Source organism: Saimiri boliviensis, chromosome 1, assembly GCF_048565385.1.
Source record: "Saimiri boliviensis isolate mSaiBol1 chromosome 1, mSaiBol1.pri, whole genome shotgun sequence".
In the NCBI taxonomy this organism is placed as follows: Eukaryota; Metazoa; Chordata; class Mammalia; order Primates; family Cebidae; genus Saimiri; species Saimiri boliviensis.
The window spans coordinates 151,514,192-151,536,617 of record NC_133449.1 but is presented as its reverse complement, the minus strand read 5'-3'; the positions used below and the strand labels follow the sequence as shown (position 1 = coordinate 151,536,617).

Genomic DNA, 22,426 nt, shown 5'->3' with positions numbered 1-22,426 from the left:
GCACCACCATAGTTCACTGCAGCCCTGACCTACCAGGCTGAAGAGATCCTACTACCTCAGCCTCCTGAGTAGCTGGAACCATAGGTGTGCACCAGCATGCCTGGCTAATTTATCTTTGATTTTTTTGTAGAGATAAGGTCTCACTATGTTGCCCATGCTGGTCTTTGACTCCTAGGTTCAAGTGGTCCTTCCACGTTGGCCTCTCAAAGGACTGGGATTAGAGGTTCACACCACCATGCCCAGCTAATTTTTATTTTTATTTTGTAGAGATGGGGTCCTGCTATGTTGCCCAGGCTAGTCTCAAACTCAAGTGATCCTCCTGCCAAGCTTGGCCTCCCAAAGTGCTGAGATTACAGGCGTGAGCACCACACCCGGCAACTGCATGATCTTTTGTGTCTTTTGATTTTTGCTCCCATCAGTGTTTCATCTATTTAAAAAAATTAAAAGGTGGGGAGTAGGCTCAGTGGCTCACACCTATAATCCCAGCACTTTGGGAGACAGAGGAGGGCAGATCACCTGCGGTCAGGAGTTCGAGACCAGCTTGGCTAACATGGTGAAACCCCGTCTCTACTGAAATACAAAAAAAATTAGCTGGGCGTGGTGGCAGGCCCCTATAATCCCAGCTACTCGGGAGGCTGAGGCAGGAGAATTGCTTGAACCTGGGAGGTGGAAGTTCCAGTGAGCTGAGATCCTGCCCCTGCACTCCAGCCTGGGCAACAACAACAAAAAAAAGGGCTGGGCGTGGTGGCTCACACCTGTAATCCAAACACTTTGGAGGCCAAGGCGGGTGGATCACCTGAGGTCGGGAGTTCAACACCAGTCTGACCAATATGGTGAAACCCCGTCTTTTTATTAAAAAGAAAAAGAAAAAAAATTAAAAAAATAAATAAATAAAAGAATGGATGAACTTTGTGGAAAAGAATTCTATCTCAATAAGGCTATTATTATTATCATTATTTGACACGGAGTCTCTGCCCGGGGCCCCCCCGGGCTGCGCCCCCTCCTCAGTACCTGCGCCCCGGCGGCCCCCGCCCCTACCCCTTGGGACATGCAGAACTTTCCACTTGACACCTCCGAGGATCCCTGACGCCACACCTCCCGCTGTGCGTCTTCGAGTGTGTCACTTGGCAAGGCCAGCCCCACCTGCGCATGAGAAGGAGGCCGGCGCCCACCCCGCGCAGCGGACCCACCGGGACCGGACCACGTGCACGCGGCGCCAGCCAGCCCATCTCCCGCCACCAGGGGGCGCTCCAGGCACCAGGTCTCACGCTCGTCCCCTGGTCCGGTTTCCCGCCGCGCTGTTTTGCTTCCGGTTGTTTCGGAAGTCTGGTCCACAAGTTCGGCGAGATCAGTTTCCGGTTCCGGGGTGGCGGGGTGGCGGTGGTGGTGGCGGTGGCGGTGGTGGTGGCAGTCGCGATGGGTCTGAAGTAAGTGGGCTGCGGCCTGGGCTCTCCCTCATTGAGGGGCGAGCACCTGGTTCTCTCGGATCCCCCTCCGGGCCTCGGGGCTGTCCCTCTTGGTTCTGCCGCCCCCAGACCAGTGTCTGCGCCGCCTGCTGCGGCCTGACTACCGCTCCCGGGCGGGCAGCTGGGAGGCGGGGTCCCTGCAGCTTCAGCAGCATCGCCCCGTCGGGCGGGCACGGGACCACTGTCTCTGGGTCCCAGGCCCAGGTCCCATGCGGTAGGGAAGCAAATGAGCGAGCGTGCGAGCGAGCGAATGAATGAATGAATGAATGACCGCGCGCTGGCTCCTCAGGTGACGCCGCAGCCACCGGGAACCGCGACGGACGGGGTAGGATGAACCGGGCCAAGCCCACCACGGTGCGCCGGCCCAGCGCCGCGGCCAAACCCTCAGGTGCGTCGCCCTCCCCGCTCTGCAGCTGCGGGTCTTTGGGGGCTCTCAGCTGCCGTGAAGCCTGCCTTCGGCCAGGGTGTTGCGCAGCCGCAGCTGTTTCCAGGAATTGGGTCCGGAAACACTGCCCTCGGTCCTCGGCGGCTCTGGGAGTCCCTGGGAGGCTCGGGACAGCGGCGACTTTCTCCGGGATTCTAGTGATCTCTTTTCAGGCTGAGTTGCAAGGCTGCCGACAGTAGTGGAAGGGTGTCGCGGAAGGGGTTCCCCAGGCGGGAGGCGGGAGGCAGCACAGCATAGCGTTAAGAGCAAGGGGTCTGCAGCCAGACTGTCGGCTCAGATCCTCCGGGCTTGGCCAGTCACCTGCTGTGTGACGCTGGGCACATCGCTTAACCTCTCTGTGTCCCTTTCTCCCCTGTAAAGTAAGAGTAATCGCACCTATTGCGGAAACTCGGGCGGGACCAAGCACACTGACTGGAATAGGCTAGAGATGGCCTGGTTTGTGGTTAGCACTGGGTAACTACGCTGCCATCTGTTCCCATTCTGCTGTTGGCTGCTGAGTGACCTCTGGCTTCCTCCTTGCCTCCTCTGACCCTTGCTTAATCCCCTCTGAGATAACAGGAGGGTGGAGTCAGGCTTTTTCCACCTTGGGTGTTGTGAACGCACTAGGTTTTCTCTCTCCCTTCCCTGCAGGGCACCCTCCCCCAGGAGACTTCATTGCTCTGGGCTCAAAGGGTCAGGCCAATGAATCGAAAACGGCGTCCACTCTGCTGAAGCCAGCCCCTTCTGGCCTGCCTTCCGAGCGCAAGCGGGATGCAGCAGCTGCGTTGTCTGGGGCCTCAGCCCTGACCGGCCTCACCAAACGCCCCAAACTCTCCTCTACACCCCCGCTGAGTGCCCTGGGGCGCCTGGCTGAGGCTGCAGTGGCAGAAAAACGAGCCATTTCTCCGTCGATTAAAGAACCATCTGTGGTGCCAATTGAAGGTAACGAGTCTCTGGACTTCGCCTCTCACGGCGTCTGTCCATCAGGAGGTGTTCATGGAAGGCCACCTCCGGGCCCAGCGCCACCCATATGGCCGGGGTCCCTTGGGAGAGTGGATGTGTGTGACTTGTTCTTGGAAGTGCTCTCACGTCGTTGCTTTTACCCCGCGTGTGTTCTGTGTCCTGGGCTGCTGGTGGCTGCCCTTTGAGAAGCCGGTCACAACCCTCTTCACCTGTTTTTCTCACGGTCTCATGTATCTGTTGGGCACCCACTTTGTGACAGACACTGTCTGAGCCTAGGGGGTAAACCGTTCGTGGTGACAGCCCAGGTGTGTGTTCTTAAGGATGCGCGTCCCAGTGCGTTCCTCTCTCATCCTGAGCGGAGGTGATTGCACTTTGTTCCTCCTTCCCTCCTGGTTACCGACAGGGAAGAGTTGATCCCCTCCCTGCCTACAGTTGAAAAGCTGCAGAACACTGGACATCAGGGGGAAATGTCAACTTCGCTGTGATCCCGTTGCTCTCAGAAACACCTTTAACTGTGTGTCTAGAATCACCCCTGCTTCTCTGCGCCATTTTCCCAACGACCGTTTTTAAAGGCACCATGACTCCCCAGGAGCCTCGCTGGCAGCTGGCACGCCACCCGGCAAGCCTAGTTGTCTGCAGTGTTTTGTTTTTATGGGAGCATTTCTTTTGGATCATTTCTTTTGTATCAAAAAGAATAAGCATCCTGGTGACTTCGGTAGTGAGGTGTCTGTTCAAGCTACGCCACCCCTGGTTACTGAGTTTTGTGCTAAGCAGAGCCCAGGGGACTTGTGGGCTGTGGCCTTGCCCTCAGGGAGGGACCTGGGTGCTGCAGTGCAAGCCTGTGAGTGAGTGAAGGCTCAAAATACGGAGTTCCTGAGGGCCTGGAGGGAGGAGGCCCAGCAGGGAGTTGTGGTGTGAACTTGGGCCAGGAAACACGGGCAAGGTGATGAAACTGGGGCAGGCAGGAAAGGGAGGTACCAAGCAGAGAGTGGACTGTGCCCAGGGGATGGAGGCCTGGCCTGGCTTGGGCAGCACACGCTAGTGAGAGCCGAGGCTGGGCACTGCAAAGTGTGTGTGCTGGATTCATTTGGCATCAGGGAGCCCTGGGGGCAAATGGCCCAGGAGGGCACAGATGAAGAACTGCTTTAGGAGGTCAAGCCTCAGACCTCCCATGCAAGACCTGTCCCTGGGCAGCTCTTCAGGTGCTGCTGAGGATGCTCACCTCTCCAGGTGCTGGTGAGGCTCAAAAGCGAAGACAGAGACCATAGGCTTCACCCTGGCCCGGGTTCTTAGCCGCCGGCTGCTCAGTTCTATTCTATTCTTTTCTTTCTTGGACCACTTCCTGTAGAAAGGAGATTTTGAAGGTGAAAGGAGATACGGTTATGAAAAGCATATTCTGAGTGGTAGATCACTACAATATTAAGTATTCTCAGCAAAACGGAGAGACAGCTTCATCCAGCCATTTGTGGTATCTGTATTTGGAGTCCCTCCTAGGCCGTCTCCCTGTCCCACCTGCTTGTCTCAGGGTGTCAGGATTTTTCCTCAAGGTCTTAACCCCAGGTGCAGTTAAGGTGGATCAGAACACCTCTGTCTGCATGTGCATGTGTATATATATTTATTTATTTTGAGACAGAGTTTCTCTCTTGTTGCCCTGGCTGGAGTGCAGTGGCACAATGGCTCACTGCAACCTCCGCCTCCCGGGTACAAGCAATTCTCCTGCCTCAGCCTTCTGAGCAGCTGGGATTACAGGCCTGCGCCACCATACCCAGCTAATTTTGTAGTTTTTTTTAGTAGAGGCTTATCCATGTTGGTCAGGCTGGTCTTGAACTCTGGGCCTCAGACAATCCACCTGTCTTAGCCTCCCAAAGTGCTGGGATTACAGGTATGAGCCACCGCACCTGGCCTAGTTTTTTTATTCTTTTGAGACAGTCTCACTATCACCCAGGCTGGAGTGCGATGGCACAATCTCGGCTCACTTCAACCGCCGCCTCCTGGGTTCAGGTGATTCTCCTGCCTCAGTCTCCCAAGTATCTGGAAGTACAGGCATGCACCACCATGCCCAGCTAATTTTTGTATTTTTAGTAGATACGGGGTTTCACTATAAGTTGGCCAGGCTGGTCGCGAACTCCTAACCTCAGGTGATCCTCCTGCCTCAGCCTGCCACAGTGCTGGGATTACAGGCATGAGCCACCTCACCTGGGCATGTGTGGATATTTAAAAACACAGTACTGAAAAACTTTGGGGTCAAAGAAGAATCAGAATGAAAATTAGAAACCCTCCTCCAATTAAACAGAGGCAAGCACAACGTTAGGAATGGTATGTGCTGGCCCCGATGCTCCTCGGAGGGTGAGGGAGGGGTAGGTGCTTGTCTGGAGGGAGGTCGTGAGCTGAGCCCCCATGGAAATAGGGAGGAAAAGTAGGGAGAAGGGCGTGCTGGAGCCTGGAGCCGGGGCGGGTGTGGAGGAGTGGGCGGCTGGGCTGCAGTCCACAGTGAGAAAGGAGCCTCCAGGCGGAGCTGTGTTTTGCGAAAAGGGAGGCTGCAGTGGACCAGCTTACTGAGAAATGTCTGTCTGTGGCCTCCAGGGTAGTCATGCGCGCCTCTGTGGGGCCAGGCTGGAGCGGCTGGCGGGCCAGTGCTGAGGCCTTTGAGGCAGCCTGTCTTTGTGTTGAGGAGACCCTCTGCTCTGCGCCCTCAGTGGTGGGGTCCTTGTTTCCTCTAGGAGCTCTTTCTGTCCCTGGCGGGGCTGACTCTGAGCGCCCTGGGTTCCTTGTGGTCTACCTGGTGTTGCGTGGCTTTGGGGCGGCCCTGCCCTGGCCCCGCTCTGACCGTGCCGCCTGCTCTGGCCAGTGCTACCCACGGTACTGCTGGACGAGATCGAGGCAGCCGAGCTGGAGGGCAATGACGACAGGATCGAGGGCGTGCTGTGCGGGGCCGTGAAGCAGCTGAAGGTCACCCGGGCCAAGCCCGACAGCACCCTCTACCTGAGCCTCATGTACCTGGCCAAGATCAAGCCCAATATCTTTGCCACCGAGGGCGTCATCGAGGTTTGAGCTGGGCCCCTGGTGGGAGGCGGGCAGGGCCGGGGGGCTCAGCATTCCTCCTCACTTCCCTCTTAAGTGTCCCACCCGTCCCATGCCAACTTTCCCTCTGGGGCCAGCAAGGCTCCCACGTGACATTCGCCCACCCTGGCAGGCTCTGTGTAGTCTCCTGCGGCGGGATGCCTCCATCAACTTCAAGGCCAAGGGGAACAGCCTGGTGTCCGTGCTGGCCTGTAACCTCCTCATGGCTGCCTATGAGGAGGACGAGAACTGGCCCGAGATCTTCGTCAAGGCGAGTGGCCTCTCCCAGGGCTAGTGAGGTCGCAGCTGTGGTGGTGAAGAGAGCAGAGCACCATGGGACAGGGCGGGGGTGGAAGAAAGGCAGAAGAAGTGTGTTCTCTCCAGAGGTCTGTGTCTGACAGCCCTGGCGGGTCACGGCATGGTCCCCCTGCACACAGAAGCTGGAGAGGGCAGCCTTGGCGCCCAGTCCCTGGGCAGCAGGCGGGCCTTCCCCAGCCTGGTTGCCCAGCTGGGCTCAGGGCTGAGGACATGGCTCTCGCACAGGTATACATCGAGGATTCCCTTGGGGAGCGGATCTGGGTGGACAGCCCTCATTGCAAGACGTTTGTGGACAACATCCAGACGGCCTTCAACACCAGGATGCCCCCGAGGAGCGTGCTGCTGCAGGGGGAGGCGGGCCGAGGCACGGGCGACCTGGGCGCAGGTAAGAAACATGTCTGGCCGGAGAGGGCAAGCGTCCAATCCCACAGCAGGGGAGGGATGGGAGGCGCTGCATGGGGCACTCTCCATGGTCTGCAGGGAGCAGCCCGCACCCCTCCCTCACGGAGGAGGAGGACAGCCAGACGGAGTTGCTGATCGCGGAGGAGAAGCTGAGCCCCGAGCAGGAGGGCCAGCTCATGCCCAGGTAGCTGCACGCCCATCTGGGCCCGGGGGTGGTGGGGGTGGGTGCCTTGGGGCCGCCTTCCTCCCTCCCCGCTCCCCCCTCTGGCCTAGGTATGAAGAGCTCGCGGAGAGCGTGGAGGAGTACGTCCTGGACATGCTGCGGGACCAGCTGAACCGGCGCCAGCCCATCGACAACGTCTCAAGGAACCTCCTGCGGCTCCTCACCTCCACCTGTGGCTACAAGGAGGTGCGGCTGCTGGCCGTGCAGAAGCTGGAGATGTGGTTGCAGAACCCCAAGGTGCGGGGCCGTCTGGGATGGGGCAGGGCGGGCTCCGTGTGGGTCACGTAGGAAGTGTGGCCTTCCTGCCGAGGGTGGCCGTGAGTCCACAGCTCCCTCCTTGGCCCTGCAGCTGACCCGGCCGGCCCAGGACCTGCTGATGTCTGTCTGCATGAACTGCAACACGCACGGCTCCGAGGACATGGACGTCATCTCACACCTCATCAAGATCCGCCTCAAGCCCAAGGTCCTCCTCAACCACTTCATGCTGTGCATCAGGTGCGAGGCGGGCGGGCGTGGGCGCAGGCGGAGCGGGGCGCGTGGGTGCAGTGGGGACAGGGCCTGCCCTGCCTGCACCCTCACCACACTCCTGGCTTTCACACCCAGGGAGCTGCTGAGTGCGCACAAGGACAACCTGGGCACCACCATCAAGCTGGTGATCTTCAACGAGCTCTCGAGTGCCCGGAACCCGAACAACATGCAGGTCCTCTACACGGCACTGCAGCACAGCTCGGAGCTGGCACCCAAGGTAGGCCCAGGGCCCCCAGCCTTGCCCTCCACACCAGGAGCGGGGCTCTGGGCTGGAGAAGCCAACGGTCGTTGGTGGTTTGTGGGAGAATGCTCCTGGGGCTCAGGAAGACGCTCTTGAAACCCTTGGGCATGACGTTGAGCCATTTCTGGAGTGGGTGCAGCCACAGGTCCCAGCATCTTTCTCAGAAACTGCATGAAACTCGATCCATTTAGGAGGGTGCCACACTGAGTCTAAAAAAGCCACCCAGGTTTCCAAGCTCAAAGCTGCCTTTTTAAATTTTTCAAGCTCATTCCTGCCTTTGGATAATGAGGCTTTTTGTTTTAAAACTTTTTGTAGAGACAGGTTCTTATGTTGCCCAAGCTGGCCTCAAACTCCTGTGCTCAAGCAATCCTCCTGTCTCAGCTTCCCAAAGATGACTGGCATGAGTCCCTGGGCCTGGCCTGGCTCAGACCCACCTCCTGAATAGTGGATCCCCTGGTTAAGCAGGGGTTCCGGTAGCCCTGGGGACTGGCCTCTGGGTCCTGGTGGTGGGGACCCTCAGATTCCCATGTCTCCTTTGAAGGGGGCTGGGGAAAGCTCCCGTCACCACCAGCACATTAGGCTTCCCAGTGGGCTCTGCGACCTGTGAAACACGTGGGAGGTGCAGCCGGCTCTTAGCGGCAGGCTCAGCCGTCCTCACAGCCCGGCGTTTTGAGACAAGACTGCAGCCTTTCAGATCCTGGGTGGTGGTCTTGGTTTCTGTTCAGCCTGTGGTGGGAGCGGGCTGAGATGGCATACACGCTTCTATGGCTCTGCCACCAGTGTCCCGTACCCCCAGCATCTGTCAATTCTTTCCCTCATTTCACGGGGACCAACTGCCCATGTGCTGGTTGTCAAGAGGGGATTCCTTGATATGGCCTCTGCTGGCCAAGGGCTGGCAGCCAGTGGAGCAAGGAGCCCGCCGCCCTGTGCCCTGCACTGTCTGAGATCCACTGTGGCACCCTCAGGCACCGTACCTGGTTGTGCTGTGGGAGGGAGCCAGGGCGCGTGCTCCTGGAACAGGCCTGTGATGCGGACAGCACCGCCGGGCAGCCTCTCACGTGGCATCTCTCTGCCCCAGTTCCTGGCCATGGTGTTTCAGGACCTGCTGACCAACAAGGATGACTACCTGCGGGCATCTCGGGCTCTGCTTCGGGAGATCATCAAGCAGACCAAGCACGAGATCAACTTCCAAGCCTTCTGCCTGGGGCTCATGCAGGAGCGCAAGGAGCCGCAGTACCTGGACATGGAGTTCAAGGTGCCCAGCCCGGCCACCGGGCCGCCTTTCCCTCACGCGTCGCCAGCCCCCTCATCCTGGGTCCCATGTTCATTCCACCCCTTTGAGTGCTCTGGCTGAGCAGTGGGTACGGGGATGAGTGAGGCTGTTTGGGGCGACTCGTCCCAGAGGGCAGCATCGGTTCCTTCCTGTGTAAAGACCCAGGAGGGTTTACCAAGCGTGGGGGAACTGGCAACCCCTGAGCCGGATGGGATAGTTTGCAGCAGGAGTGAGTAGGGAGGCAGCAGGAGGGGGGCTCAGGCTGCCTGGCTGGGTTGGAGACTGTGTGAGGGGTGCAGAGGGAGCTGGCGCTGGAAGGCAGAGTGAGGGCGGATCACAGAGATTCTAGGTCTCTGCTGCTAACTCGCAGCCAGCCCTTGTTGGGGGGTGGGGTGTTGTGGGAACGGGGCTTTGCAGATCTCTGTTGGCTGAACCCCCCTCCCGTGGCCAGACTAGGACTTGTGACCCACCAGCCCTGGTGCCCAAGACCTCCTGCCAGGCCCCTCTCCCAGCTGGTCCCAGGCTCCTTCTCTGGATCCCTGCTTGTGTGTGTATGTGTGTGTACTTGCCACGTGGATGTGAAGTGGGGCTCCCGGGTGTCCCCTTCCGGATGCAGACCCCGTGCTGCGCCTGTGTGTGTGAAGTGGGGCTCCTGGGTGTCCCCTTCCGGATGCAGACCCCATGCTGCCCTGCAGGAGCGCTTCGTGGTGCACATCACCGACATACTGGCCGTGTCCATGATGCTGGGCATCACAGCGCAGGTGAAGGAGGCCGGCATCGCCTGGGACAAAGGAGAAAAGAGGAGTACGGACGTGGGGTGGCCCAGCCCTGTTCCATGGGGGGTCTCGGGTCTAGGTTGGCAGCTGGTGGCCCTCCATGGCTACACCATCCCCTGAGCGCCCAGGAGGAGTGGTCCCACAGCACGGCCACCCAGGGACACGGAGCCTGGAAGCTGCCGTCCCTGTTTCTGTCCATCTGGACTTCACCCCAGCTGCAGACTCAGGCCTTACTCACCCCGAGCACATCTTTTGTGTGCTCCAGTTCTGGCCCAGCGTGGGGACACTGTAGGCATCGTGGCTCCAGCCAAGGGTGGGAGGGGAGAGGGGAGGTGATGTTCAGGACAGCCCGGGTGTTTGATCCTGGTTTTGCCGTAAGGCTGGGCCGCAGAAGACCTCTAAGTCATTGACTGGAGCAAGTCACTCGAGACAGGAGAATTCCAGTCACCCACGCGCTCATCAGGGTCACTCTATGCTCCGCAGGGTGTTATTCTAGCCAGGAATGGTGCAGAAGCTGGGGAGGCCCCGAGTTACCCCCTCCCTCGTGCCAGCCTTGAACTGGACCCCGAGGGGTGTTCGTAGCCCCTCACAGCCCACGGCTTTGGCCCTAAGCCGCGTGTCTGTTTCAGACCTGGAAGTGCTGCGCTCGTTCCAGAACCAGATCGCCGCCATCCAGCGGGACGCCGTCTGGTGGCTCCACACTGTGGTCCCCTCCATCAGCAAGCTCGCCCCCAAAGACTACGTGCACTGGTGCGGCCCGGGCCCCCACAGCCCGCTGAGCTGGGAGCAGCCAGGGCCCCTCACAGGAGTCTGTCCCATCCCTGTGGACAGCAGCAGCCTGTGTGCATTGAAACCTCCTGTGGGGCCTCTGCCTTGGTGAGGGTGGGGCTGTCAGGCTGGGGCTGCATTTCTTTGCAGCGATTCTGTAAAGGATTCACTCTCTAGCCTGGCAGCCCTGTGAATGGTCCCTGGGTTCTCTGATGGTACCGTGAAGAGGCGCTGACTTTGGGCACCAGGCAGCCCAGCCTCTGACCACTTGGGCCTGCGGGAGCAGGGTCCCTTTCGTCCCTGAGCACCCATGTCGTGACTGATGACTCTTCTCTACCTGCCCCAGCCTGCACAAGGTGCTCTTCACAGAGCAGCCGGAGACCTACTACAAGTGGGACAACTGGCCACCCGAGAGTGACCGAAAGTGAGTGTGCCGCTGCCTGAGGCTCCTGCATGCCGGGAGGGCTCGCGTGGGTGCCGGGCAGGCTGGGGGACTCCGGGAGGGCTGGGGTTGGGGGGTTGCTGGGTGGGGCTGGGCTGGCTGCAGCAGGAAGAGCCAGTGGGAGGTAGACTGCTGTTCTCATACTCACATTACCATCCTGTCCCTCCTCCACAACCCTGGGTACCACCCTTCTCCCACTCCCGTGCTGGTGTCCCTGCGCCCCTCCAGGGATTCCGCTGCTGCATGTGTTCACAGGACTCCAGGCTCTAGCCTCAGCTTCCCCCAAACTCCTCCCAGGGTATCCATAGGCACCCCAGCCTCCACACGGTCCCAAATGCACCATCTGCCCATTTCCCTCCAGACAGCCTCACACTGTCCTTCCTTAGCCGGCTGGCCTCACAGCTCTGACCCCCTTAAAGTCTCATGGGTGACCCCACAGGTTCTTGGCCCACGCTCCTTTCCACCCCCGCTTGGTACTCCTGTTGGTCCATCCAACCCATCATGCCCTGGGCACTCTGCTCACCTTCACTGCAGCCTTCTCGGTTAGGTTTTGGAGGTGTAGGCTCCATCTCTGCCACCTGGCTCCCAGCTGCTTGAGGGCAAGAACCATCTTGAGGCCTCTGAGGGGTGGCAGAGCCTCCCCTGTGGTAGCTGTAGGAACCAGTGACTCTGTGTAGCCTAGGGCGGGGGTGGCCTCCCCTTCTCTCCCTGCCCAGGCAAGACCTAGAGCCAGGGCGCCTGTCCTGCCAAGGGAGGCTGAGGGTAGAGGGGACAGGCTCATGGGAGGCGGCAGCAGCCCTCTGCCACCAGCCCGTGGGCTCTGTGGGGGAAAGGCTGGCCTCTCCTCGGCCCCTCGGGTCCTGCAGGTGTGGGCAGCCCGCACCGAGTCATGCCTCCACCACCCCGCAGCTTCTTCCTGCGCCTGTGCTCGGAGGTGCCCATCCTGGAAGACACACTCATGCGCATCCTGGTCATTGGGCTGTCCCGGGAGCTCCCGCTCGGGCCCGCGGACGCCATGGAGCTCGCCGACCACCTGGTGAAGCGGGCCGCTGCCGTGCAGGCGGACGGTAAGGCTTCTCTAGGGGATGGCGCCTGCACTGGGCTCTGCTGCCCTCACCCCTGCAGAAGCCCTGGCACTGGCACGCACCTCTGGGGTGCTCTGCAAAGCTACACTTCAGCTGGGTCCTGTGCCTTCTCCACATCCGGCTGTTGAGAATTCAGAGGCGAGCGTGGCTTTGGCAGTGATGCAGTCACTACCCGTTTTTGGAGTTTGTCCTAGAACTGGCACATTCTCAGTGTGATTTGGCCACGGCTGGATTTCCTGTCTGTCCCACCCTTTAGGAGCCCAGTAAAGTGATTGTAAACCCAGCACGCCTGTGTCTGTGGGTCACGCTCTGCCCTGAGGCCTTGCAGGTCCCCCCCACTTCACCTCCCTACTCTCCCTTGGCCACCTGCCTGCTCTCTAGACCCAGCTCAGGTGCCCCCGAGAGCAAAGTGCCCATTTCCCAATGAGAAGCTGTGCTTCTCCCAGCTCCGCTGCTCAGGCCCCATCCCGAGGCATCCCCCGCCCCACCCCAGCACCGCCCAGGCAGGGCTGTGTCCCCTCACTGTCTGTGCCTGATGGTCTGTGAGTGGTCCCAGAACTCTTGTGTCACTCTTGGTCTTAGATGTAGAGGTGCTGAAGGTGGGGAGGACCCAGCTGATCGACGCCGTTCTGAACCTGTGCACCTACCATCACCCTGAGAATATCCAGCTCCCGCCCGGGTAAGCCCGCGCCCGGCTCCCCGCAGGTCCACTCGTGGCCTGTTCTCAGAGACCAGTGAGGCCATTGCGGGCCTTGACCAGCTGTTACCTGGGCTCGAGTGAGCCGTTTCCCCTTGTCTTCCTCAGTGTCTCCAACTCAGTCAGACTTTTTCCCCCTGGGTCTAACATGAACGTGCTTTATTTTTTACGCAACAGTGAGTTTATACTCTGTATTTCACGGCTTTATTGAGAGACGGTTCATATGCATTTCATCTAAAGTGTGCAATTCAGTGTTTTTAGGACATCCACAGGTTGTACAACTGTCGTTGTAATTTAACTGTCGAGACTTGTCTGGTCCCGAAGGAACCTTGTTCCCACCAGTTGTCACTCTGCATTCCTCCCCCTCAACCCACAGCAGCCTCACTTGCTGTGACCTTCTGTAGGGTGGCACTTGTGGGTGTTTTCTGTAAATAGCATCCTACAGGGCATGGTCTTCCGGGACCTGCCTCCTTCCCGGGGCATGCTGTTTCTAGGGTTGCCTGTGCTGTAGTGTGAGGCAGCATCACGGTCCTCGTGGCTGAGGGCGCCCCGCTGTGCAGACAGAGCACATCTGCTTCACCTGCTCCCCTTCTGACGGACAGCGCGGCCGTGAGGGTGTGTGTCCAAGTCAGTGTGGACGTGTCTTAAGTCCTCTTGAGTAGGTGGCTAGGAGTGGGGTTGCTGGGCCATGTGTTTAACTGAGGCTCTGTCGGACCCTCCCCAGCGGCTGCCCCACCACGCGTCCCCGCTTACATCCCCAGTGCTGCGCCAGGGTTCCAGGTCTCCATCCTCGCCTACACTCGTGGCCCCTGTTTCTCAGCAGAGCCGTCTTGCTGGGGTGAGGTGGCATCGCATGTTGGTTCCGGTTTGCATTTTTCTTTTTCATGAGGAACGGAGTCTCGCCCTGTCACCCAGGCTGGAGTGCATGGCACAGTCATGGCTTACTGCAGCCTCAACCTCCCTGGCTCAAGCGATCCTCCCGCCTCAGCCTCCTGTGTAGCTGGGACTACAGGCGTATGCCACTACGCCCAGCTAATATTTTTAGTACTTGCAGAGACGGGACCTCCCTTTATTGCCCAGATTGTTTTCAAATCCCTGGGCACCAGCAGTCCTCCTGCCTTGGCCTCCTAAAGTGTTGGGGTTACAGGTGTGATGAGCCACTGCCCCTGGCCAGAAGTTTTCAATTTTGAGCAAATGCAGTTTATCTATTTTTCTTTGGTTCCTGTCCTTTTGTGTCCTGTTTAAGAAACCATCACCTATTCCAGGGTCACAGAGATTGAATTCTATATTTTCTATTGAGGGTTTTAGAGTCCTAGCTCTTACATTTGGGTCTTTGATTCATTGTTAGTTTTTTTAATGGTGTAAGGCAGGGATCTAGCTTCATTCTTCCGTGGGTGGACATCCAGCTGTCCCGGCAACGTGTTGAAAGCCTGTCTTTCCCTGATGAGGTTTTCTTGGCTCCATGTCAGAAGTCACACCCATGTGGGTTCTGGACCCTCACTTCCATTCTGGAGGCCCGCACGGGCAGCACAGAGCTCACCTTTAGGGAGGCCCGATCATCTTCGAGCTGCTGCTGCGGTGTGTGCTTTGACGTTGTGCCTAGGACGCTGCCGGCCGGCCTAGGCTCCCAAAGCCCTCTTCCTGCTTTCTCCTGGGAATGTTAGAGTTTGGTGAGTTTTGTCTCTGGAGTTGGTCCTCCACTTTGTGTTTGGTGTTTGGTGTTGTTTCTGGTTGTCGCAGCACCATTGTTGAGAGGGCTTTCCTGCTCCTTGGGCTATCTTGGCGCCCTATCAGCGGTCTCTTGCGCCTAAGTATGAGGGCTGACCTCTGGACTCTCGTGTGTAGGCAGGAGGGTGGACTCTCGATTCAGCTTCATCCTGTCCGTCTGTGCGTCCATCATCTGTAACTGCTGAGTTTTAAAATTGGGAAGTGCGTTTTCCAACTCTGTTCTTTGCCAAGATTGTTCTGGCTGTTCTGGGTCTTGCATTTCCATGTGAATTTCAGGGTCAGCTTGTCAGTGTCTGCAAAACAGCTGCCTGGGATGTTGTGGGAACAGTGTGAAATCCATCTGTCAGTCTGGGGAGCACCACCATGTCAACAAGACCATACCCTGCGATCCATGCACATTGTCAGGTTTCCGTTTATCCAAAGCTGTCACCCTTTCAGCAGTGTTTTGGAATTTTGATTGGATAAGCTTTGTAATCCCGTGCTGGACCCGAGCCTTGTGTGCCCTCTGATGCCGCGGTTGGGGCCTTCTCCTGCCTCTCTCTCCTTCAGCAGCCGCTGCCCACTCCGATTTCTGGGGTGGCCTTTCCTAATTGACGGCCTCTGTGCGTGGCTCCAGGCAGTGTCTCGATTCATGTCTTCCTGGTAGCTAGGATCTGTTTCCTCACCTGAGAGACCTGTGCTTTCACTTAATCATACTGTTACAATTCCATCTCGATGGTTCCTGGGGTGGTGTCTAGTTACCCCAGGACAAGTAGAGGACAAGAATCATTGACACGAAATGAGCATTTATTATGTATCACTACCGCTTCCGTTTTATAGCTGAGAAACTGAGACTTAGAAAGGTAAGGACGGAGCTGGAGTCTGGGCCTGGACAGGGAGCCCAGAGCTGGGCTCACACATGTGCCTGGACAGGCGTCACTGGAGGGCAGTCTCGGGAGGAGCTGGGAGGCAGCACCATCCCTGCCCCCACATCCCAGCATCTGGCCTGGCCGATTCTTGGTGCTGAGCTTGGTGTGCCGGGCCTGAGTCAGTGCGCTCCTGCCTTCCAGGTACCAGCCTCCAAACCTTGCCATCTCCACCCTCTACTGGAAGGCCTGGCCCCTCCTGCTGGTCGTTGCTGCTTTCAACCCGGAGAACATCGGTGAGCCCCTGCTGGCCGGCCCACACGTGCTTGACCCTGCTGGTCCTTTTGCTTTTGGGACAGTTTGTCTGTTGGAACTTGGGATAAGCCTAGCTGGGGATGAGAGGTGGAGCTGGGAGAGGGTGGAGTCACATGCCTGGGGCGGGGTGGGGGGGCTACCTGGTGCCCAGGGGAGCCTGGCCAGCCCCGAGCGCCCTCTGGTTCCCTAGGCCTGGCTGCATGGGAGGAGTACCCTACCCTGAAGATGCTCATGGAGATGGTGATGACCAAGTGAGTCCACAGTCTCCTTGGTGGGACCGGGCCGGGTGCCCAGGGCCTGGTCTCACTCTGCTGGGGCTATCTCCCGCCTTGCTCTGTGTTGCCTGCTGTCTCCTGGGCCACGCTGCATCTGGCTTCTGTTGAACTCATGGACCTGAGCTCCTGCACCTAAGCCTGGTGCACTGTGCTCTCTTCTCTTTGCCTTGCTGGGAGAGGGGCTGTGGATTGAGGCAGCATCACAGAGGCCAGCAGGGAGGTCCACAGGCCATCCCAGCTCCTCCTGGGCAGTGAGCATGCTACCGACTGGAGTGGGGACCGGGCAGGCTGGGGGTGGTGTCATGCTGGAGGACATGGCAAGAGAATTGGGCCAGAGATGGGCTGGACAGGATGGAGCCAGGCCCAGTGGGCCAGGGGGCTTTAACAGGACCCAGCGTGACCCTGCGTAGGATCAGCAGTAGGTGAGCCTCAGGAACAGTTTAGTGCAGGTGGGATGAGAGTTGGCACAGCCTCCTTGGGAGACGCCCAGGGCTCACTACCATGGCAGCATTGGTGCTCAGACAGGGCGAGGGCTGACGAGCTCCGGGGCCAGCGTCCTGTCTCACCAGTGACGGCACCACACCAAGGGCAATGACTGAGGTGAAGTGGCACCTGAGGCTGTGACATCGTAGGGACAGGGAGTGTGTGTGGCCCTGGTATTGTGGGGACCGGGCATGTGTCTGCCCATGCATTGCAGGAATCGGTGTGTATGTCCTGAGACGGGAGGCCTGGCTGCTCCCCTCCCACCTCTGAAGGAGCAGGCTGACTTTGGGGCCTTGGGAACAGGGCTCAGATGAGAGCAGCCCTGGGGAGTTGGGTTTTGGAACATACGAAAGCGATGTATGCTTCTGGAGGCAGAGTCTGCCCTGCAGGTCTGTCCCTGGATGCGGTGGGCAGAGCCTGCCTGGCTGTCATGCTGGGCTGTGCTCCCAGCGTGGGTGGCATGGAAAGGGAGGAGGCCTGGCTCTGACGTCTCTGGGCTTGGCTCTGGTGAGCGCAGGTGTGCTGCCTGTGGACGACGAGGCAGTTGCTGGCTGGGCCTCTGGGCAGCACTGTTGCTTCTCTCCGTGGTCTCAGCTCTGACAGCATTGTAGGTGGCCCGGGTGCCCTGTGCTCCTGACCGTGCTGTGCACCAAGGCAGTCGCGGCCATAGCGGTTTTGACCCTCCTTGATCTGAGTGTGGTCCGCTGGGAGCAAGCCCTTTATGGGGGCAGGGTGACGCACTACCCTGTCTGGCCACAGCAACTACTCCTACCCGCCGTGCACGCTGACGGACGAGGAGACCCGGACAGAGATGATGAACCGTGAGCTGCAGACCGCTCAGCGGGAAAAGCAGGAGATCCTGGCCTTCGAGGGGCACCTGGCAGCCGCATCCACCAAGCAGACCATCACTGAGAGCAGCAGCCTCCTCCTGTCGCAGCTCACTAGCCTGGACCCCCAGTATGAAGCCCGAGCAGCACCCCCTGCGCCTGCCGTCGGGACCGGTGGGTGGTTTGGTGTGGGTGGGACAGAGGCTGAAGAAGCTGGCAGAGCAGACCGGCAGACTCTAAAAGGCCCATGGAGCCCCGTCCCCATGTCTCTGGCTTACTGCTGTCGGGCCAGGCCTCGGGCACATTGCGGTCAGGTCAGGACTGGTTGCCCATCGTGGGCTGCTCCTCAGAAGCAGGGGTGGGAGGAGGGAGTGCTGCCTTTGCTGTGGTTCCTGGGAGGTGATCTGCTCTGGGCGTGCTGATGTATCACATCCTCTGTGACCTTCAGGGGACCCCCCCGGAGGCCTCCCCCTCACATCCTGGATCAAGTGAAAAGCCTCAACCAGTCCCTCCGCCTCGGGCACCTCTTGTGCCGGAGCCGAAACCCGGACTTCCTCCTCCACATCATCCAGCGGCAGGTGAGAGCTGCGGCTCTGGGGGAGGTAGAGACGGTGGTCTCGGGAGGCCTGGAACCTTCCAGAGGCCTCGGTGGCCGGAAGGGGACAGGCACACCTGGGTGTGGGGTCCATGAGCTGGCTGCCATGTGTGGCCCTCCCCAGCTGCATGGTCGCCAGGGGGCCTGGCAGGCAGCTGTTGGGTCCAGAAGATACTGAGCGGGGTTCACCATTGCCTACCCAGGCCTCCTCGCAGTCCATGCCCTGGCTGGCCGACCTGGTGCAGTCCAGCGAGGGCTCCCTGGACGTGCTGCCCGTGCAATGCCTGTGTGAGTTCCTGTTGCATGACGCTGTGGATGATGCTGCCTCTGGGGAGGAGGACGACGAGAGCGAGAGCAAGGAGCAGAAGGCCAAGAAGCGGCAGGTCAGGGCTGCCCACTGCCCCGCACCCCGCATCCCGCCTGCCTGGCCTGCCACCTGCGCTCCTGAGAGTCCCTGTATCCCCACAGAGGCAGCAGAAGCAGCGGCAGCTGCTGGGCCGCCTGCAGGACCTGCTCCTGGGCCCAAAGGCCGACGAGCAGACAACGTGTGAGGTGCTGGACTACTTCCTGCGGCGCCTTGGCTCCTCCCAGGTGGCCTCCCGTGTGCTGGCCATGAAGGTGAGGCTGCGGCGGGGCCCCCTGAGCACACTCTTCATGTTTAAAATGAGCAGACTGGGCCAGGTGTGCTGGCTCACACCTATATTCCAAGCACTTTGAGGCAGGCAGATTGCCTGAGGTCGGGAGTTCAAGACTAGCCTGACCAACCCCATCTTTACTGAAAATACAAAAATTAGCCAAACATGGTGGCCTTGGGCCCAGCTACTCGGGAGGCTGAGGCAGGAGACTTGCTTGTACCCAGGAGGTGGGGGTTGCAGTGAGCTGAGATAGCGCCATTGCACTCCAGCCTGGGCAACAAGAGCAAAACTCCATCTCTAAATAAATAAATAAAATAAATTGAGTAGGCCAGGCGCAGGGGTTTGCTGCTGTCCTCCCATCACTTTGGGAGGCTAAGGTGGGAGGATCACTTGAATCCAGGAGTTTGAGACCAGCCTGGGCAACAAAGGGAGACCCCATCTCTACAAAAACTTTAAAAATTAGCTGGGTATGATAGTGTGTGCCTGTGGTCCCAGCTACTCGGGAAGCTGAGGTTGGAGGATCACTTGAGCCCAGGAGTTTGAGACCAGCCTGGGCAACATAGTGATACTCCATCTCTACAAAAAATAAAAGATGAAAAAAATTAGCCGGGTGTGGCAGTGTGAACCATGGTCCCAGCCACTTGGGAGGCCAAGGTGGGAGAATCCCTTGAGCCCAGGAGGTTGAGGCTGCAGTGAGCTGTGATCAAACCACTGCACTCCAGCCTGGGCAACAGAATGAGACCCTGTCTTGAAAAGTAAAATAAAGTGAAAATGAGTGTTCAGTTCAGCCAACTGTATTCTAAGGAACTTCCCCGTATAGGAGGGATGTGCTTGTGAAATGTGAAGGGGGGCGCTGCCGCCTGCCCCATGCTTTCCTGCTGCTGACAGAAGAGGGTCCAGAGTGGCTTCATGAACTTGAACAGAGCATTTTACAGAAAGAGCCTGATCTCCTTTTTCCCTTTTCCCTGCGGCCTGTCCCCTGGGAAGCAAGCGCCACATTACCCTTGGGGCTCTGAGGGCACCACACGTGTGCTCCTGGGCTTGGGTGAGACCTTGCCCATGCTGCTGCGAGCCAGCCCAGCTCACGTGTGTCCGCTGCAGGGTTTGTCGCTGGTGCTTTCGGAAGGCAGCCTGCGGGATGGGGAGGAGAAGGAGCCCCCCATGGAGGAGGACTCGGGGGACACGGATGTGCTGCAGGGCTACCAGTGGCTGCTACGTGACCTGCCCCGCCTGCCTCTGTTTGATAGCGTCAGGAGCACCACAGCCCTGGCCCTGCAACAGGTGAGGGGCCTCACGGGGAGGGATGAGAGAGCACTGGCCGGGGGCCAATGGGGAGTGGGGAGGGACGAGAGGGTCACGGCCCTGTCCTGGCACCACTCAGACTGCTCTTCCCTCCAGGCAATCCACATGGAGACTGACCCCCAGACCATCAGCGCTTACCTGATCTACCTGTCCCAGCACACGCCTGTGGAAGAGCAGGCCCAGCATAGCGATCTGGCTCTGGTGAGGCGGTGGGGCCAGCCAGCATTGCTGCCCTGGGGAGGGGACGGGACTAGCCAGCAGTGTGGCCCTGGGGAGCAGACAGTGCCAGCACAGCCACCCAGCCCTGGGGAGGGGACAGAGACAGCACAGAGACCCCATCCTGGGGAGGGGGCCAGGGACAGCAGCGAGGTGCCCTGAGCTGGCAGCTTCTTGGGCCACAGGGAGGTGTCGAACGTGGGAGGGCTGTCATGACTGCTCTGTTGGGGCCTCTGTGCCCCTGTGGCCACCTGTGCTCCTTCTTTAGTCACCACTCACTCCCTGGAGCCTTTCTCCCTGGAGTCTTTCTCCCCAGACCCTGAGGGTGCGAAGCCATGGGAGTGAGGGTGCCTTGGTCATAGCCTGCTGGAGTCGGAGCCATTATTCCCCTCCCCGTGCCAGGAGGGTTTGAGCTGTGGGCTCAGGTGGCTGGGCACCCGCCCGCTGTCAGCATCTCTGCCTCACACACATGGCACTGAGGGCCGTGTGAACCCATACCCTCCGGTCTTCTCTCCTGGGTGCTGTCCTCCACTGGGCTTCTCACTTTGCACTACTGTCGTCCTGTCCCCAGCCTGCGCTGTGATCTAGTGAAAGTTCATGGCCCAAGTCCTTGCAGCATGAGCAATGGGTGAATAGACGGTGGCTGCATCTGCTTTCAGGGCCGAGTCACTGTCCTGGCCGTGAGAGCTGCGTCCTCCCTGGAGAGTCCGACCAAGCCCTGGTCATCTCTCCTAGCGGCCTGCAGCTGAGTGAGGGTCTCTGGTCGTCTCCCCTGGTGGCCTGTGGCCGAGCAGGGGTCTGTGGTGCCGGGGCCCTGCTTGGGATCCCAGAGGGGGCATGCCAGCAATGAGGCTGCCCTGGCTGGCCAGAGAGCAGAGCTGTCTCAGAGCCTCTGACAGCCCCCCTGTCCACACACCAGGACGTGGCCCGGCTGGTTGTGGAACGCTCCACCATCATGTCCCACCTCTTCTCGAAGCTCTCCCCGAGTGCTGCCTCGGACGCCGTGCTGAGCGCCCTGCTGTCCATCTTCTCTCGCTATGTGAGGCGCATGCGCCAGAGCAAGGAGGGCGAGGAGGTCTACAGTTGGGTGAGGCTGCACGGGGCTCTCAGTGCCGGCTTGGTGCCCTCAGCACCAGCCCAGGGCCCCCGAACCTTATGGCCCCGACTCCCCCTCCTTTCCCACAGTCGGAGTCTCAGGACCAGGTCTTCCTGCGCTGGAGCAGCGGGGAGACGGCCACCATGCACATCCTTGTGGTCCACGCCATGGTCATCCTGCTGACGCTGGGCCCGCCGCGAGGTGAGCTGCATGGGTGCTAGGAGGGGCAGCTTCATGCCAGGCAGGCCATGGCCTTGACCACACCCAGCAGCTTCTGCCTCCTCGCCTTGCTTCTGGGTGGGAAGCCCCCCAGCCCTTCTGGGCAGGAAGCCTTCCCAGGGACCCTGTTTCCAGCTTCTCTCCTAAAGTGGATGTTGCAGTCTGTCCCTCGTGTCAGAGCACTTGGTAGAAGCTTGGGAGAGCCCCTCGTGGCAGGACCTCCCAGCCCGTAGAGCCCTGAGCTGAAGGGACAGTCCTCACTGCACCAGCCCAGCTGTGCAGGCCCATGGTGGCTAGGAGGTGCAAACTCAGGGTTTCACTGGCTGAGATGCGACATGAGGCTGCCAGGCACACAGGTCCTCTCCCCAGGGCCCAGGCATGTGGCCCTGAGGACGCTCCGGCCAGTGCAGTGTTTGGAACCTGGCGCCCACTGGCCATGCCCTCTGCAGCTGTAGCCTTCCCCTTTGCTCCCGGATGACACCAGGAGCTGCTCCCACATCACCCCATTGTGTCTGCCTGTGGGGCGAGGAAGTGGAACCCCCTTGCTGGGAGTCAGGTGGACGTGGGTGGGCTGTGCCAGTGTGGTGACCCCTGTTGGGAGGCAGATATGGTCACAGGCATCACCCTTGGGAAGAGCAGCATGGGAAGGTGGCCTCATGCAGGCCTGGGCCTGTGGGGTTTTCCATTGGCTTTGTGGAGCCAGACAGCTGGACAGGACCTGGTTCAGCCAAGTAGAGCCCCAAGGGCAGGGGCTGAGCAGGGACACACACATGTCACTTGGCCAAGACAAAATGGCAGTGACGCCGCCCGCCCTCCTGCTGCGTCTGTGTTCTCTTAACGCAAAGCATCTGCATGTAGCAAGTGCTCACCTAGCACGGGAGCCTCTCCTGCTCCTCCCAAGCCTCAGAGTCCCCCTTGGGAGAGGAGGTGCCTCCAGCCTTGGCACCGGCTGTGCTTGGGGCTGGGCTCCTGGTGGGTCTGAAGGCTGCTCACCTGTTTGCCTTCCTGAAGCTGACGACAGCGAGTTCCAGGCACTGCTGGACATCTGGTTTCCGGAGAAGAAGCCGCTACCCACCGCCTTCCTGGTAGACACGTCAGAGGAGGCGCTGCTGCTGCCTGATTGGCTGAAGCTGCGCATGATCCGCTCTGAGGTGCTCCGCCTGGTGGATGCCGGTACGGCCAGCCTGGGCTCGGGCGGGGGCTGCTGACTCGGGGCTCCCAGGC

General features: G+C 59.6%; 1 protein-coding gene across 1 annotated transcript in view; it reads left to right on the top strand.

The window, feature by feature from the left end:
* The first annotated feature begins 1,360 nt into the window (after nt 1–1,360).
* Nucleotides 1,361–22,426, top strand: part of INTS1 (integrator complex subunit 1) — a 33,103-nt gene continuing 12,037 nt past the window's right edge. Inside the window, exons 1-27 of the mRNA XM_003943746.4 lie at nt 1,361–1,427; nt 1,756–1,854; nt 2,542–2,832; nt 5,702–5,898; nt 6,047–6,184; nt 6,457–6,616; nt 6,712–6,817; nt 6,907–7,093; nt 7,206–7,351; nt 7,460–7,601; nt 8,704–8,880; nt 9,594–9,702; nt 10,304–10,424; nt 10,789–10,866; nt 11,794–11,951; nt 12,552–12,648; nt 15,444–15,535; nt 15,745–15,805; nt 17,072–17,269; nt 17,588–17,717; nt 17,938–18,117; nt 18,203–18,352; nt 19,471–19,650; nt 19,768–19,872; nt 20,807–20,974; nt 21,073–21,184; nt 22,214–22,375. Coding sequence (XP_003943795.3) covers nt 1,797–1,854; nt 2,542–2,832; nt 5,702–5,898; nt 6,047–6,184; nt 6,457–6,616; nt 6,712–6,817; nt 6,907–7,093; nt 7,206–7,351; nt 7,460–7,601; nt 8,704–8,880; nt 9,594–9,702; nt 10,304–10,424; nt 10,789–10,866; nt 11,794–11,951; nt 12,552–12,648; nt 15,444–15,535; nt 15,745–15,805; nt 17,072–17,269; nt 17,588–17,717; nt 17,938–18,117; nt 18,203–18,352; nt 19,471–19,650; nt 19,768–19,872; nt 20,807–20,974; nt 21,073–21,184; nt 22,214–22,375 — 3,703 coding nt within the window. The 5' untranslated portion in view covers nt 1,361–1,427; nt 1,756–1,796. The remainder of the gene's footprint in view (nt 1,428–1,755; nt 1,855–2,541; nt 2,833–5,701; nt 5,899–6,046; nt 6,185–6,456; nt 6,617–6,711; nt 6,818–6,906; nt 7,094–7,205; nt 7,352–7,459; nt 7,602–8,703; nt 8,881–9,593; nt 9,703–10,303; nt 10,425–10,788; nt 10,867–11,793; nt 11,952–12,551; nt 12,649–15,443; nt 15,536–15,744; nt 15,806–17,071; nt 17,270–17,587; nt 17,718–17,937; nt 18,118–18,202; nt 18,353–19,470; nt 19,651–19,767; nt 19,873–20,806; nt 20,975–21,072; nt 21,185–22,213; nt 22,376–22,426) is intronic.